General features: G+C 40.0%; 1 protein-coding gene across 2 annotated transcripts in view; it reads right to left on the bottom strand.

Moving 5' to 3' along the window:
• Nucleotides 1-252: 252 nt before the first annotated feature.
• Nucleotides 253-17,654, bottom strand: part of TCF20 (transcription factor 20) — a 44,705-nt gene continuing 27,303 nt past the window's right edge. Inside the window, exons 2-5 of one of the 2 annotated variants that reach the window (XM_085320185.1) lie at nucleotides 15,660-15,753; nucleotides 8,610-8,659; nucleotides 5,443-5,570; nucleotides 253-1,585 (exon numbers count right to left, since the gene is read on the bottom strand). In XM_085320185.1, coding sequence (XP_085176311.1) covers nucleotides 5,487-5,570; nucleotides 8,610-8,659; nucleotides 15,660-15,753 — 228 coding nt within the window. In that variant the 3' untranslated portion in view covers nucleotides 253-1,585; nucleotides 5,443-5,486. The remainder of the gene's footprint in view (nucleotides 1,586-5,442; nucleotides 5,571-8,609; nucleotides 8,660-15,659; nucleotides 15,754-17,654) is intronic. The other variant, XM_085320186.1, reaches the window with a different exon arrangement.

The following is a 17,654-nucleotide window of genomic DNA, read 5'->3' as shown; positions in this document are numbered from 1 at the left end:
TCAGTGAACCAGTGAAATGCCACCACCTCACACGAAAACAAAATTCATCCAGTCATTGGCTCTTTATCCTGAACATCATACAAATCCTTAGCTTTTATAAATAAAAGCTTTTGTGGTCTTCCTCTTGCTGGGCCAGTTCAGAAGGTCATCACTGAAGGCAGAACTGATGAAGGCAAATAAATCAAAAAGCAGCAGATACTAGTGTCTCTCTGTCCTTTTAAACAAATCAAGTTCGCACAAAACAAAAGGAGACAAGGTTAAAATGAAGTTTATTAGTTTTTTTTGTTTTTTTAAGCTTTTTTTTATATAAAACTGTTTGTGAAACAGCTATTTTATTCCCATGGCAGAGTGACCCCTGAAAGATGCACTAACCCCTTTCTTAAGGCCTTAACAAGAAAAAAAATTTGATTTTTTTGTTGTTCCTTAAACCCAAATGTTTAAAAATTATACAATTTACAAAAAAAAACCCAAAACAACAACAACAAAAAACAAACAAACAAAAAAAAAAGAACAACCCCCCCCCACAGTTTAGCCTGTTAAGCTGACATTCTCTTTTCCTTCCTTTGGAAAAGTAAAACAGAAAACAGATGGGCTAACTGGATTTTCCTGAATAGTTTGAACACATTGATTCTACCAACACTCAGACCTCCTTTTCCATCCCCCAATCTGGCAGGTAAAAAACAGTGTCCTCCTCTCATCCACCTTCAAAACTGAAGGCAACTCCTTGGAACATTTTGGGGGCGTACTTTGTTACGACAAAGGGCAGAAACGCCTTTCCCCCCACGTGGAACAGATGTTCCCACATGCAGAAGGTGTACATCTGTGTGTGTGATTTTACAAGCAGCAGGTACCTCTCATTTTATGAGTAACATGATCTGTGAGTCTTTAGATGGTTTTCAAGCTTCCACTGTTAATAAACAGTGTTTCTCAGAACTGATAATCTCCCTCTCCCACATACACAAGTACAAACAGCCYGTCACCTGCAACCATCCATGCCTTCCTCCCACCTGACAAACAACTTTTGTGATTTTGTTTTCCTTTTAAAATTAACTTCCTTGAATGTGGTCAGAAAGCAAGCAAGAGGAAGGGAGACAAATCCAGTGTGGAATATTCCTAGTTCCACTGCTCTTTCCAACAAAATGTGAGGCTCCAGGAGCCTTGCTTTGATTTTGGATTTAGTATTTACTTTAGCTACAGATTTTTTAATTTATCTGGGGTTTTGCCATCTTTAATCAAAAGCATCAAAAGGGATAGCGCACCTTTCATTTAAAACAAAGTCTTTCAAGACTAAAAAATAGATCTTTATATATATATATATTTATCCCTCCCTCTTTAATTCCCCCCACCTGTTTCCTCTTTTTCCCCCTCCCCTTCCCACTGTCACTATGGAGATTGTGTCCATGGAAACAGCTGGTTCAGACTCCTTGGTCAGATTCTGTGATGTCCTCAGTCTTGAGTGTGATGTAAGGATTTATGAAGGAAGTGCTGGCATTGGCAGGCACGTCGAGAGGGGGCATGGCTGCACAGTGGGAGAGATTCCATTCAGTCACGAATGTCCACCGCTTTTTTATCTCAACAGCCTAACCTGGAAAACAAAGTGAAAACGATAATATAGGACTGCTTCGTTTCCTGCGTCTACCAGCACTCCCCCCCTCCAAATTTGGGGGAAATACTACCCACAGCAGTAACACCAAGAGCTCTTACTGAAAATGGATGGAAGTACAATTGTGAATAGTACTTAAAAGCAAATCTCCGCGGTGAAAAGGACTTGTACGACAACCTCCAGAGAACGAAACGAGCCCAGCTACAGAGGAAGTCCAAAACGGCAGAGGCGTCTGCAGCAGCACAGCGGCATAACGTCCTTACAGAACAGCTATTACCAGCAGCGAGAAGGGAGCACGTYTGTCATACGTGAACGTTCAGTCCTTACAACCGTTAAAACCAAGGGTCCAAGGAAGTTCAACTACAATGACAACTTCTGCAGTGCAACACTGCCCCTTGGAGCTGGACCCAAATAATTTCATACAGGTCCTCAAACAGCCATCAGGTAATTTTCAGTGAATGTGTAGCACATAATGGAACTGATACCAAAATTATCAGACTCCAACTGCAGGAACCAAATTCCTGAAATGCCTAGATTTCAAAAAGCTAAAGGTAAAGCTATAGTTAAAATAATTACAGTTCAACTAATACGTATTTTTGTTGCTTTTTTGTTCTGATTGCCATACTGTGAGGGACTAAACTCGTGATGCCTTTCAAGACAAGTTTTGAAAGTCCAAATGCTTGGCATTCTCTTTTTCCATGCCCAGAAATTCTTTGAGGAGAAAAAATTAACTTCAGGAGTTCATRTAAGTTCATGGGGACCTAGCTCGAAAGAGAAACTGCAGACAAAGTTAAAACTTCATTTTGTTCTAAGCCACCACACTCATCCTTAAATTGCACAGCCAAGAAAGCAAAGCTTGAAATATGTTCCTTTCCTCTCTTCTCCCAAAATTCAAGCTCAGCCCAGAACAGATTTATTTCTTCAGTATGCTTAACCCTTTGGTGTAACTTAGATAAATCCTATCCCATCACTTAGTGAGTTTGTGCAAAGGAAAAAGCTCACCACATGTGACATGTATGGAAAGCAGTTAAAAATATTAGAGGTAGGCTTGCAAGCACACACAACACCCACGTTCATAGTTGGCAATTGCAACCAGGATCYCTAACGAAGTATGATACAGCAGCCAAGGCTGTTCTGATCATTAGCACACCAATTAGAAAACATCCCAGCAAGCCTACCTCTTGGCTGCAAACATTCGCTCATACAGGGATGCCAGGCTAAGAGGAAAGAAAGAGTCAGGCAAGTTTGCATGTATATGTATATATATATATATATACACACATACATACATATACACACACACATGCACACACATATACAAATATACACACACACACACACACACACACATATATATATATGTAAAGGTAGGCCATGAAGATATAATTAAAAGGGAAAGGAGCAAGGTTCCTAGACAGTTCAGGCAGCTGACCTTTGTGGTACTCATTACTGTGCAACTGTGAGCCCTCAYCGAAGGAGTGTCAAGACCGTGTTGCTGCCTCTGGCTCCTGTACAACTGCAGCTTGCCCGTGCTTGGAGTCCATCCAGAGCATTAGGCACTGGCTCAGGGAGGAAACAGGCTCACCACACAGACAGTCCTTCCCTATTCCTGGACAAGATCCAGAGCACCAGACTCACTCTCACAGTTGCTCTCCAGATCTGGATTTGATCCAAAAGTTCTAGAGGCAACTAGCTCAGGGAGAGAGAAGCAACAAACAGAGACACAATACACTGACTTGCTTGGGTATTATCCAGCATGCAGGATTTTTCTTAATTTACTGGGCCCTAGGAGTGAACCAAGGCTACAACTGCCCAATAATCTAACAACCAACTACACAGTCTATCTTTACCCTAAGACCAGCAGAACAGCTGCTGTACTGCCAGGACTGCCACAGGACTCCTCTAAACTTCTTCACTTACCACAGTACTGCAGCAAACTTCCTTTTAAGAATTGGATCTTTTGGATTTTCACAGGTGTCATTTTGGGATGCAAGGTCAGGCTGAAGACCCTGATCTTTAAGACAATGTCAGCCTCAAAAGGGGAAGGCTAAAAACAACGTTAAATAAGAACTAGTTCAGGCAAAAGTCCCACTGGAAAGAAATGATAACCTAAAGAGATGCCTAGAGCACACAGTAAACATGGTGCTGAGATTCCAGAGCTTGCAGGGTCTTAAGCCAATAAATTTTTACGATGTACTACACCCTTAGAAAAGAAATTAATGCTGGAAAATAATGGAGGAAACAAAGTTGCAAAAAAGTCTCTGGGACATACTAATGTTTAAAGGCTCCTTACAGAAATGCTCCCCCAAAACTCATCACAAAAAAAAAAAAAAAAAAAAAAAAGATTTCCTCACCACATTCTGTGGTATAAAGCAGTTATAACAGACACATCAGACACATTATCTATGAGACTATCATCCTGTTTTAACATTACGATTTATGTGGTCATTTACACTTTAAGGAAAAGAGAAAGGTTTAAATGAGAGAATCTCAGTAACCTTTACCAAGAAAGCAAAAAATTATTCAAGTAATTAACTTCAAAGTTTAATAGTATTTGCATGCCAACTTTTTAACAACATTATTGTTTTTAGAGTGTTATTTAAAATGAAAAAAAATCACAGAACACAGCAGAGCTAAACCAAGTCAGCAGTCACTCTACTAAGCATTTATACCACTCTCTCGCCCTTCAGAGAAAACATCACTAAAASTACTTCATAGTTACTCAGTTGGAGAAATAAGTAAGATTTTAAGGTAAAGGAAGCACTTGGGAAGCAAGGACATGTGGGGAGGAAAGGCAATTGTTTTAATTAGCTCACAGAGCACACATGATAAAGCAACTTCACTTGCATGATCACAAAAAGAAGAGAGGCAACAAGGCTGAGTAAGAAACGCAACTGAACAGTGAAATAAGTTATTTACTTGGGCAGCAGTAACTAAGACACCAACAAAAACTAACCTGAAACCAAGTACTTTTTTCCTTTAGACCTCCCTGTTGCCAAATGGCAATACACGTGGGGGAAATGAAGCACTAGGAAATCCCATTCTCATCCCACTCCKTGGTGCTAAATCTCACCTCTGTGCTACTCCCTCCTTGTGCCAGGGCTTTTGTCCAGCCATGCAGTGAATCAGATTAAGGAAAATGAGCTAACATGCTAACATGACAAAAAATAGTTTCAGATAAATCAAATTCCAGACCAAGTTCACCACGTGGCTCTGTGAATGCTTGGGCTAGACAAGGAAGGATGCAGCAGGAGAGAGAGAGGAAACGAGCAGCTGGGGAGCTGGGGCACGRGAGCAGAGCTGCTTCTTTCCACAGCCCTGCTGACTTAACGCTTACTGAAGCATTCAGCCAGCTACAGCCTACCTTATATCCAGGGAGAGGGGAGGCAACAGACTAGAATAAACACTACAAATCTGTGAATTTGTGCCCATTTCTCTCACCTTCCATCTTTTCTTACCCGYATCTGTCTGCAAACAGAGCAAAATGCTGGTCTGAAAGGAATATCATTAACCTTACTGGGAGCACATAACATTTCTCCCTGTACGTGCTGAGGTAACCTCAGGAGATTTCTGGCACTGGTATAGTGAGTTATCGGGTAATTTTAACAGTTAACAAGCTTTGCCCCTCACCACTAAACAGAACGTACCACTGCAGAAATACAAAACTGAAATCACTAGCCTGAACAYACAGGCAGCAGGGGGGAAAAAGTTTTAAGTAATTACCATTTTTCTACACGTACACAAAAGCACCTTGTTCTCTCCGAGAAGCGAGGAAGGGCATCGGAGGTAAGAAGCCATAGGAGAAGGCAGGTGAAAACTGGAAACTCTGCCCAACTCACCTGTGCTTGCTTATATTTCCATTCCCAGGAGTACACTTCCCCCCTCACCCCCGCTCCGACTGCTCTGTGCTGAGGCTGCCTTTCACCATCTTGTTCTGCAAGGAGGGAAGAGAGCAAGGAAGGAGGGGCTGACAAACCAGCAAGCCAAAAGGAAGAGGGGAAAAAAATGAGGAATAAAAGACGACAGGGGTAGGGAAAGAGAAGCACACACAAAGTGAGAGAGAGAAAGAAAAGTCAGTATTAGAACCAGAMACAGATTTTCAGATAGAGTTTTCCCTGTGACAAAAGTAGGCAATTTTGCAGAAGTAAAGAGTTTGGGATATAGAGGCCCAGTTAATTATAAGAAACACAGAATTTATCACAAAAACTCTGGCACAAACTCTTAGAAACAKCACTTAAAACTGCCCCACAGATAGCTTAAGACAATCTAAGACTTCAGTGCCACCAAAAGGTGAGGTTTCCTATCCTATATATATACACTGCCCACTATATACACACATTCCTTCCCATGCCTCTACATCTTCATCCATTCTGTTGCAACGGTGCTTGCAGTGATACAGATACACTAGTTGGATCAGGGAGCGGAAGCTAACCATTTCTAAAGATTATTAGTTTTCAGACAGCGTTCTCCTGTGATAAAAGCTGCTTTTCTGTAAAAGTAGCACATTCAGGACATGGATGGTTGGAGCATCAGTGCTGACAGAAGGAAATGGGAAAGCTCACTAGGGAGAAGAGTGAAAGGCAGGACCAGTCCCTCTGGACTCAGTTTGCTTATGCCTGAAGAGTTAAGCACAGTTAATGAGGCAAGAAGCCCCTTTGCTCCCCAGGAGCCACTTACTGTGGTGATATTTACTGATACGAGGCATAGGCTAAAAAAGGGTAAGAGGCACTGTATTGGGGGACTTGCTAAGCGTCAGAGGATTTATGAAGTTAGCTCTTCSACCCATTAACTGAAGAACTGAAGTCAGATATCAGATAGCTACTAATTAGCTACTAATGCTGAACTGATGTTACCTAGAAGGAGAGTTTTAAACAGTCTAATCTAAACTCTCTTTCCCTTTCAATTGCTCACATTTGTCTCTTGCAAAAATCTTGATGTAATTCRTTCTCCACTCATTCTAGAGTGGCGGTTTTCAACCCTTCTATTCCAGCCTTGCAACTAGCTGGAACTTCTCTTTCAAATTACTACAATGGAAAGAGCAAGGTGATGTTATATTCTGCCCTGCAGAAGAATTTGGAACAAACCAGTAATGATCAGTGAACCATGGAGCAAGGGCAGAGTCACAGGCAAGCAAAGAAAGCCTTGCTTGACTTCAAACAAGCGATTCATATCTTTACTAAGTGAAAGGCAACAAASTTCAGTGTCAAAGAAAGGCTGCTAATGTTGAATTTCCATTTTTCCTGCAATGCAGAAAGAGGAAATGATCTGTACTTAGTTTTGAATAAAATTCACAACTTCTATTGCCTCATGATGTACCTTTATCAAATCAATTGGCACTTTTTCCCTCACTCCCCTAAGGATTACTTTATAAATCAATGTATTTGTTTAAGCATATTCTACAGTAGGATGAATTCTCGCCATAAAATGGTTGTGTTTCCTTTCACAGTTTGGGCATGATCACCACAGGCAGAAATACACAGCACTGGTGACCCAAGGCAGCTATGAAAAGCTTTAAAACCATGTTTCCCTATGACACTTCTTGCAGTGAGCAACTAAAATAAAACTGCCCTCATAGATAGAGTCTTCCTATTCACTTCAAGAAGTAACCAAAGTTGGGTATAGGATGGCACTTCTGTAGTTGTATACTGTTTTAAGGAGAGCTCTGTCCTTCCACTAGTGTTCAGCAAGATATGCAGGTTCTCATAGCATTAATGCATCAATTTAAGCTTGCTGTACATTTTCAACATTATCTCCACAACTGTACAGCGTAGGTTACTTTCTTCTATATGATGAAAAAGTAAGCCAGTTCTGAATCACGGGCTAAATGTCCCCAGAATTCTCCAGTGTAAGTAGAATGAGAATATACAACATGGAAAAAGTATCACCTTAAACATGTGTATAAATACATCATACTGTGGTAGAACATCTAGAAAGGAACATGAGACTAATACTTGTATGTTTACAAAATACAGATTAAATATCATCTGTAAAGACAGAAGACCACCAGATGTCACTCTAATTCTAGGCAGAGAAGAGATCTGCAGACAAGGACTAAATGGAGACTAATCCCTGCTAGCGAGCAACAGAATTCTTCACGATTTATCATCTTTCCAACATGTGCCATGCACACTCTCGCACAATTTATGCTATAGCCACAAGAATAGCCATTTTTCTGGATACTTCTGAGTATTTAAAACTCCCACGGTGGACTAGTCTCCACAGCTTTCTGAGTTACATCCTTCCCTATGTGCTAGGGGAGACACTCCCAGCYCTGCATCACATCACTCATGTACAGGACAGTATGCACTGTCTGTCTTATCTCCTCTTTCCACGCAGATAGAGCGGAGGCACTTCAGCTCTTAGCACTGCTGTATCTGCAGGCTCAAAAGACATTCAGCTGTTAAGGATTATCGAACACTGKCAAAAGCAGCACACTAAGTCTATCACTGAAGACAGGAAATGACATTGGGTTTTCTGAAGAGTCATCAAAGATCTACAGAACAACTAAATAGAGAAATTGCAGGCTGAGCAGTAGGACTCAGTCTAATTACTACCACTAAACACAGTGTTTCATTTTTGACAGGTTTTTCTTTCCAAAACTGGTGAAATGTTTCCATGAGCCATTCTACTTCCTTCTTGCATCCTCAGGAATCCCAACAAAAAAACCCACCAGAGGTTCAATGTAACACTTGAACAGAAGCTGGGAGCAGGGCACTGATTCTATCACAAAAGACAGGAAATGAAGCTGGGGTTTTCTGAGAGTCGTCAAGGATCTAAAGAACAACTGAACAGATATAGCAGAAGCTTCATTTATCTTCCTAAGTTCTCTATATTCTTCTTAAGTAGATCTCTGCCCCCAGAATGCACCACAAGAATATATCACAGAAAAATTCACCTAAAAGCGTCTCTGACTACAGATGTTATCCACATATAAAATTATTAGAACAAATTTAGATCCCAGAAGAGGGCAGCAATAAACAGGCCTAATGCAGAAGAGAATTCTTACCTTGTGCTTGGGGCACCTCACTGAGAAATTCTCTTCGTTTAGTAAACAATCTAGAGGAAGAGAAGACAGCAATTTATTACTTTTTTAATAAAAAACCCACCTTGAATAATACATCATGTGTTAATCTTGCCTCTCAGGCATGTATTTTTCAAAGATCTCTTACAGGAACACTATTTTATTAGCAAATTCATCTCTCTCACCCCCAAAGTTTTAGCAAATAAAATCACCAAGCACCCCAAGTGACAATGTCACCTGGATTACCAAGCCAAATCCAAAATCCTCAGTCTCCCCAATGCTCTATACAGAGCAAGAATGACAAGATCAAGCCTCCAAATTCTGCACTCAGAATCCCCTTCAGCAATTCCAACCTTTGTTGCTACAGCACAAGGAAGGACAGACACATCCATCCAATCTCAACAGATGATCCTTGCTTTATATTTCATAGGAAAACCGTTGCCTTTCATTCTTACCCCAAAGCCCTGTCAACATCAGGGGGAGAAGGGGTGTGTTTCTCTAGGTATGGGTGTATATGACAGCTTATTTGTAATCCCCAATCCTGGTGATCAGTTTACACTTTGACACTATGTCTGGTAGTCAGGTCACTCAACGCTGCTTTTGGATCTGCTTCCATGATTCGTATATTGTGAAGCTTCTGTGATCTAAGAAATAGTTTAATTAATGATTTAAACCTATTACAGAAACTCGGGCATCAATGTAGAAGTGTTAGGAATGAATTTCACAATACTGTAGTTTGAAGAGTATTTCTTTAGTGCCAGTTGAAATGTTATTGCCCTTCTACCCTCCCCCTCAGACTACTCCTCGAAGAGAGGCCCAGCCAGCAGCTCCTGAACTGAAGCGCCATGTCCACACAAGGAGCGCTGCCAACTCTTTGCTTTCCTTGCCRTGGCTTCCAGATTTATTTCACCTTCGCAGTCAAGTCAAAAAGCRGTAGCACTCTCCCGAGAGAGTTCAGCTGCATTCTCTAGGCACCCTTAACCGCAGGCTCCTCTCTGCACTTGCCCCAACTTCCGACACAGTTCTTCCCAACACCCCGTGGAGCACAGACTCACTGACCCAGCAACACAACTTCAGTACTACCAGCCCAGTGAGAATTCAACAAGGTGTTTACGATCTCCTCTCTTCTTCAACCTACCCAAATAGCTGGCAAGTAAAGAAGCAAAATGGTAAATAAAATGTGCTAATTTAAAACACTCTTAAGTATGTAGCATAACCAGAGCTACCTGCTGTTTCAATCTGCTGGAAGAGTTTAGCAGACAGCAGGAGACTGCAACTAAAGCTTGAGGGAAAAGCTTTCTAGACACCCAAGCTTTGGCAGAATATCCCTCTGCTATGAAATGCTTATGTTTCAATATCAATGCCTCTGGCTTGAATCAAAGGGAAACAGCATGCAATAGGCTAAGTTACTTGAGAGAGTTTAGCAAAGAGGAGAAAAACCCTTAATCCTACCATGGATAACTATTTCAAATGCAGTACTAGCAAAAGACATAAGATAAATAAAATATTGTCTCATTTCAAAGGCAGGAAATTCTACATTTAGACCACACCATGAATTACTACTGCACAATAAAGCAAATTATCAAAAATATACACAGTATACTAGAATGGGATGATTTTTTTTCTTTCTTGGAAATTCAACATTGGTGATGAAAGAATTCTCTATCTAGTCTACCAGAAAGGGAAATCATAAAAGCACCAGGGAAAACTCTCAGATACTTTATACCTTATGCTTGATCTGGGTTTGGAGCTCAATTTCTTATTAAGTTTTGGATTTTTGCTGCAAATACCAAGAGCAGATCCAATTAATGCTAACTTTTTTTTTTCCTATTAAGATTTAAGGGTCTACTATCTGACTGAGATTTGGAAATATCAGCTCACTGTACAGAAGCAACTGAGTAACAATAAAAAGGCCAAAATTGTTCAGCATTACCGAGTTGCATTGGATTTCAGCTAGCAATTCCAAATACTCTGTATCAGAGATTAAAATTCACCCCAAAGTCATTAGACACACAGCTACGATCAGTTCAGCGTGGCAGAACGGGAAAAAGAATAGAGACTCATCCTTGTTTGTACAGACTTTTCTACATGAAGTTGTCAGGGAAAACTTAAAACATTTTTAACAGAAGCAGTTATTCTTCCATAAACTTCACACTTTGCCTCACTCTCTGTGTTCTGCTTGTTACCAATCTTCAACAATACTTGTGGAGACATGGATTTCTGTTCTCTAAAACACACTGTATTTTGCTGCTTCCCCTCACCCCTTCTTATTTGCAGTCAAAAACCCTTTGCTTGTGATACTTCCTACAATGGCTGCTGTGGGGACAACCGTGCCGTAAGGATCAGCATCCAGCTCCAGGTGGGGAGGAATGGGCAGAAGGAGTAGCTACAAAAATCTCAGAAAACAAAGATCTTGTTTCCATGGAGATGTCCATACGATTAAGTTATCTTGAGACATCAGAGGCTCTTTACAAATTTGGGCAGATGAAAGCCAAACACAGACAATGTTAACCACAGTCATTTCCATATAAAAAATATTTAAGTGGCACTAGTAGTTTTGACTTTTAGGCAAATGGCTAACAGGAGTTCAGTTCTCTCGCACAGAAGCGTACCCTAGACTGACAAAAATTACCTTGTGCAAAAGGAGATTAAAAGGAAGACTGAATTAGGATATATAAAAGTGTCCATACGTACAAAGTAGAAGCTGATGAAGCCATGTGCCTTACATAACAGCCAATTAGCAACACTGGCGCCGAACTTGGCTGCTCACCAGCTCGGGGACAGCGGCGTGGAAGCGCTGCAGGGCCAGTGTTCAACACACGGAGCCGCGGAGAGCTATCAGGACCATGCGGTGAACAACAAGCAAAAAGAAGTCCTAGGGTCTTCCAAAATCTCAATGCAAATTATTTTTTTTTTTCCTGTTCTCATTTCTTAGCTTCATCATGTATGGAACCAAACTATTCAGGACCTCTATATTCCAAAAAAAGTCTAAAAAGAAACAATTTACCACACAAACAGTTTTAAATCTAACTATTTCTGTTAGATATAAGTCAAGCCAGTCCCTAAGAAACGATATAATGACATAACTGCAGGTAACTGAAGYATTTTTGAGATCCAGTCCTTTACCAAGAATTTATGGCCTTTCAAATGAGGCACAGTAATGAAAAGGGTACTAACTTGTAATCCACAGCAATACTAAGGTAACAAAGCATTTCAGTTTGCAGTGCAACTGCCTAGGTTTGCAGACAGGGATACTTAGCTAAGGCATGGCCACTTCCAGGGCTACTACAGTAACTCTGTTAAATGCTAAGTGTTTATGACTGACCAATTCCAAGAAGTGTTTTCTGATTTTTAAGATACAAAGAGTCATACATGAGCCAGAAGTCTGAGCACCCTTGTAAATCTCAGCACAAGCTTTTGAGGACACAGAAGGGATCAGTCCCAGATTCAATAAAGCAAGATAGCACCATCCTTCATCACAGGACAGTTGACTTCAAATGAAACTACTACAGAGCTCAAGAAACTTGAGAAATATGATAGCAGCACTGCAGAACCAATTAAAAAAAGGTTTATAGGCAGATAGCAGGCTGAACAAAGAAGAGAGAATGCTGATTTGCCTCTCAAGGAAACTTATGTTTTCTACTTGGGCATAACAGAAAATCAAATTCTATTATTTCATGAAGCGTATTGTGTATTATACAGATTGATTTTAAGAGAGGTTATAGATTAAGACAGCTTGATTATTCGACAGATATAAAAACTGCAAACAAGGTCTTTCACTGTCAGGATACCAGTCTGAAATTTTGAATGCTGAGAATCTATTCAAGCTGAGTCTTTTATTTGCTTTGGTTGAAAATACCAGCTAAAGCAGTCCAACCATTTCCTTAAGTCTCTTTCTTGGAAAAAGTTATTTTGCTCATGTTAAACATCCTAGAAAATTTTCTCTGAAAAACTCTACCATTCCTTGATTTGCAGCAGGAACCTGAATTCTAGCTATGGCCTACCCTTGCCAACTGAATGCAAAAGCAAAATGTAACCCTTTGCAAGGAGATAAGGGCATCTTAACTTACACATCCTCAGTAGAGATTTCTTTTATTTTATTATCTAGGTTCTTTGAAGAGCACACCAAGTACACTTTTGCTTGGGGGAGAGCAGGTCTTTCCTGTAAATGAATCTCTTCTGGTCTCAGATTCAGGCACCAGAACCAAAAGCAGGGAAGTTATAAGCAAACACTTTTAAGACTCAGGCAGCCTGAATAAAGAAGGTGACCATTTCAAAACACTAAAATGTTTTGGTCCAGAAGGCAGTCCAGAACGTCACTGAGAAAAAGAATCTGGGTCTGGAGAAAGAGCTGAGGCTAGAAGAATGAGGAGACTACAGCTAGTGAAAGTTTGGAGCAGGGAAATAAGGATGAGGAGGATCAGATGCACACAATGCTGCAGAGTAAGATGGGAGACTGATGCCAAGACTGAGAGAAGTAAATGGGAGCAGCTGTACTGGGAGACAGCCAGCAGAAGGAGACTAAGACTGAATCAGGTCTGACTTTGCCAGAAGACTGGAGCCTAAGAACTAGTGGGATAAGAAAAAGGAGAGTGAGATGGATTAGCCTGAGGGCAATGAACAAAGGCAAACTGGGACTAGCAGGGCTAAGTACGACACGGAGAGGTTAGGAGAACTAAATTGGATTAAGAAGCTCAGAGAGGAAAACTGGAACTAGGAGCAAGAAAGAAAGAGACAGTGAGATACAAGCAGAGAGAAGGAGGCGAGAATGACAGCTAGAAAACAGAGCAAAGGAAAGGTTAGAAAGGAGCAGAGGGAGAACTGTCTCTTAAAATGAGACTGGAATAAGAAACTTGAGAAAAGGAACCTGAGACTGACTAGATGAATAGCCAGAATGGAGAAGAGATAGGGCAAGGACAGACTGAAGAGGAAGAAACAGAAGGGAAAAAGTATAAAGAAATAGAAGTCTTTGTACTCACTAGATCATACTCTGCCTGGAGTGAAATGAAAGATTCACGAATTTTACCATTCCTCTGCTATTAATTAAATCTGTCTGTGAAGCTCACAAGCAAAGTATCCCACCTCAAGGCAGCTCCAGCCCACACATTGACCTGCAATTTATTACTGCTACCATATCATCTCAAAAGGGAGACATTAGCTTAGTACGGTGCACTCTGACACATGGCCACATGCCAACATGATGTCTTGTGATAGAACTTGAAATAAAACAACACATAGTAAGCATAGCCTTGGAACTTGCACACAAAAACCAACACTAGAAAATACCCCAAAGGTTGCAATGTCAAGTCAAATGTCAGGAAATGCCAATTTAATTTGGCCCATTTCTACATATTTTTTAACATGGCTTTAATAATATGATCATAGTCTGTTTTTTTCATAGGACACTGCCTCTTCAGTGCATGACATGGAACTGCTCTTGGGAATCAGTCAGAATTGTTCAGTAAATTTGTCATCTGAACGATCCTCTCCCCATTTGTTGAGGAAGTCAGAAGGATGTGGAGTTAACAAGGAAGGTAATTTCTGAAGAAAAAAGTATCTTAATTCTGATACCTTTATTTAAAATATGGAAAATACCACCTACTGTACTAATTCAAATTAAGCACCTCAGCCTACTGGGCACATTCACTTTAATTTATTGTGTACTAAATCAACATTTAAAAGGTCAAGTTGTGGACCAGAAACACACTACTTAACATACTGCATGTTATTCCCACTTGGTTCTGAAAGTAAAAGTGTGAAATTTTCTGTGATATTCATTGCTGTGATACCTAAGAGTTTGGTGAATGATAACAAACTTATTTTTCCAGGACATCTAAGAGACAGGATCATCAGTTTTGATTTCATATTGTGTTATAATAAAAATATTTGTGTTGTATAAAATTTAATCAAGGACCCTCCATCTATACTGTGGTATTAGCAATACCCTGCCATAGTATTAATTTCATTAAAAAGCATTTCTATTGGAGTAAAATGCTATGTTCCAATAGGGTGGGATTTCACAGTAAGAGGTGCACTGTAGTCATTCAGAAATGTACCTATTTCAAATATAGCAAAATTTGAAATCAGTGTGAAATAGCAGGATAAACAAGTGGGCTGCTGTAGAAGAAGCAGGATAACAAACAGGAATTTTCAATCATGCACCAGTTAAGAGGTGCAATTCTGAATCCTTATCTGCTTGCTATCTGACTTTTTTTTCGTATAAAACATGATATGAGAAGTGAATTACAGTGGACTAGAACTGTGGGACGTTATTCTTTCTGACCTGGGATTTACCTCCATGAAAAACTTTCACTCTTATTCACAAAATGCCAACTCACTAGCCTCAGGTTCATAGCTGGAAATAATTTAAAGCATACAATGATTTTTATCAGTTGTGATGACACAGCTCAAATAGCGCTCCTTTCTACCTTCCCCCTGTGTCTCAAAGGCAAGAACTTGTAGAGTTGCATGATCCAAACCCTTCCCTCTATTTTAATGCCTGGACTTCTAATAACAACATTATGAGGAATTTTTTTTAGGAAAAAAAAAAAAGGAACTACTCAAAGACTGTTTGAAATGACTCTGTGGAGCGAGAAGGAAGGTGGTGCTGTGAGTAATGCTGATGATGCTACAAATACTTTGTCTTGAAATTATTACAGAGACTATCCATAGGACTGCATTCCTGAAAAATGAAATGTCTTTCAGGTTACTTTCAACGTTTTAACCAGGTGTTTATTTTTCGTAAGAAACAAATGGTCAGTTTTCATGTTGTAACCAAATTTCAGTTGCTGTAGCGGCATTCCGCAAAACTTTCTTCTGCACTTCAAGTACATTCTTTTCATTACATGTTTTACCTTGCCCCAAAGCACTATTGTACACTTTTTATCTGCTGCAACTTTTTCACCCTTTATACTACTACATATTGCAGAGTAGGTTAAAAACTCTGGGGAACAAACTTGTGAAGTTCCTTGGAATTACTCAGTGTCACATGCTTTGAATAAATATAAAATATATTAGAATGTCGCTTGTTCTTACCTGCATCGATGGCACATGGGTAATGGTATCGGAAGGAGCAGCCTTTGTTGTAGCAGCCTAAGGTGGCTCCTGGTTCCTGGCAATGGGAACATTTCTGGAAAGGAAACCCAAGAAATGACAATGAATACTGTAACGATCCTTCCAAATATCTGTATTTTCCCAGGAAATTTATCAACCAGGTTTCAGCACAAATTTCTTGAGTTTCACAATGGTAGGCCAGATCTTTACACACTATACAGAGAGGCTTTTTGAATAAAGGCAACACAAGCACTTTCAAACAACCAGCTTCTCTGCTGCATTAGCTGGCTAAGTTCTACCATAAAACAGAACTTGAAACATACCTCAAACTCATTCCACTTGCCCATGGTTCAATACCTGATGATGACATCAGTGTTCAAACTGGAGGGAAAGAGCTTTTATGAATCTACAACAGCTTTAAAACGAGAATGATCATGATAAGGAATAATTTAGAAGACACCATCAGTATAAAACAAATTTGGTCGCAGCATTTTAATTATCACTAGTACTCTAGGAAGATCAAGGCTAAGTTGAACATTTTTTCCCATGAGATCAGAAATGGTTAACCTACAGCAAACAGAGATGCTATCAGGAGAAAATACCTCACTGTCAAAAAATGGCTCATCTCCAGAAGAAACGCCTGCAGTGCTAAAAAGATGCTCATACATTTATTTTCAAAGTAGTAGGACTCACCTGATGAGCATGTTCAATTTCCATTACATTATTCCTACTATCTCAACTGGTCGATGATATATTTAATCAAAGTATCAGACAGATGTGAATGCTGCAGTGTGAAAGCCACTCATCCACTTACTTCATCCTGAGTGACTTTAAGGAAGTAGGCCTACAGCACATCTCATTCAAACAGGAACTTTACTTCTTGAATGTAAAAGATAAAGAGTTTTCTGTTAACTAATCTAAGATTTTGAAGAAGGTGGACTTCTCACAGGTTGATGTTTTTCCCCTCTAAAAAGACAACAAGCTACGTGACTGGCAGAATCCACTGAAAGCTGAGTCTAATACTATTTAGAAATTAAAGCACAATAAGACTACCGACAGGAAAAGAAAAGACGACCTATTATAACTTTTTAGTTATATCTAAGAAATACCAGGAATTTCACTTTTGCATGACTGACACCAGAATAAGCCCTTGCACTACTGCTACAACCACTTTGAATTCAGGCTATGAAGAAGCTGCCTTTGGGTCACCAATTGCACACAGATGATGATATGATCTATAAACTGTTTTTTATATTGGAAAAGCTAGTATCAAACTATATGTGCTCCAATAACACAGCAAGCTACATGGGTACAGCACATCAGACAGACATGCTTGGACCAGCAGTGTACCTGGCACTGGACAAGAGCATAGTTTTTCTACCATACCTGCAAGTATGGTACATCAGGTTCATATGCCAAGACGGCCACATCAGCCAGATGACACTTCATGTCTGTAATTAAAATATATGTGGCAGTGGAGGTCTGCAGAATGTGTAGCCAAAGATCAGAGCCACACAAATTCCTCACTCTGCATACTAAATAGGAGGCTGATCTACATTATTTCAAAAAAATACTAGGAATATCTGACACGAAGACGGTTACTGACTGCTTTTCCTACTATTCTGTGCTACGCAGACAGTGATGGCTGTAGTTTGTATTGAAATGACTGAGTGAGGATGAAAGCAAAATTAGCTCCAGCCATAAACCAGGTGGCCCTCTTCAAATCAAAGCAGATGCAATTAACAGAAAAGCCTATGAGATGTCAGCTCTTATGACAAACACAACTCCAATCTCGAATACTGCCTTCTCTTTTCAGTCATGCCAAAGCATCTTGAGCTTGATCTTCAGCATTCCCTACTAAATCAAGTCATATATGTCTTTTAAGCAGCAAATGTGTATCACGACAAACTATTGCAGTATTTATGATGTAAGGAAAGTGGCCCTGAGGCCTAAAAAGAGACACACAAGCAGCTTTTT

The sequence above is a fragment of the Rhea americana genome, unplaced genomic scaffold, assembly GCF_003343005.1.
Source record: "Rhea americana isolate MKP2758 unplaced genomic scaffold, rheAme1 scaffold_618, whole genome shotgun sequence".
In the NCBI taxonomy this organism is placed as follows: Eukaryota; Metazoa; Chordata; class Aves; order Rheiformes; family Rheidae; genus Rhea; species Rhea americana.
The sequence above is the reverse complement of the archived record's forward strand: the minus strand, read 5'-3'. Positions and strand labels throughout refer to the sequence as shown.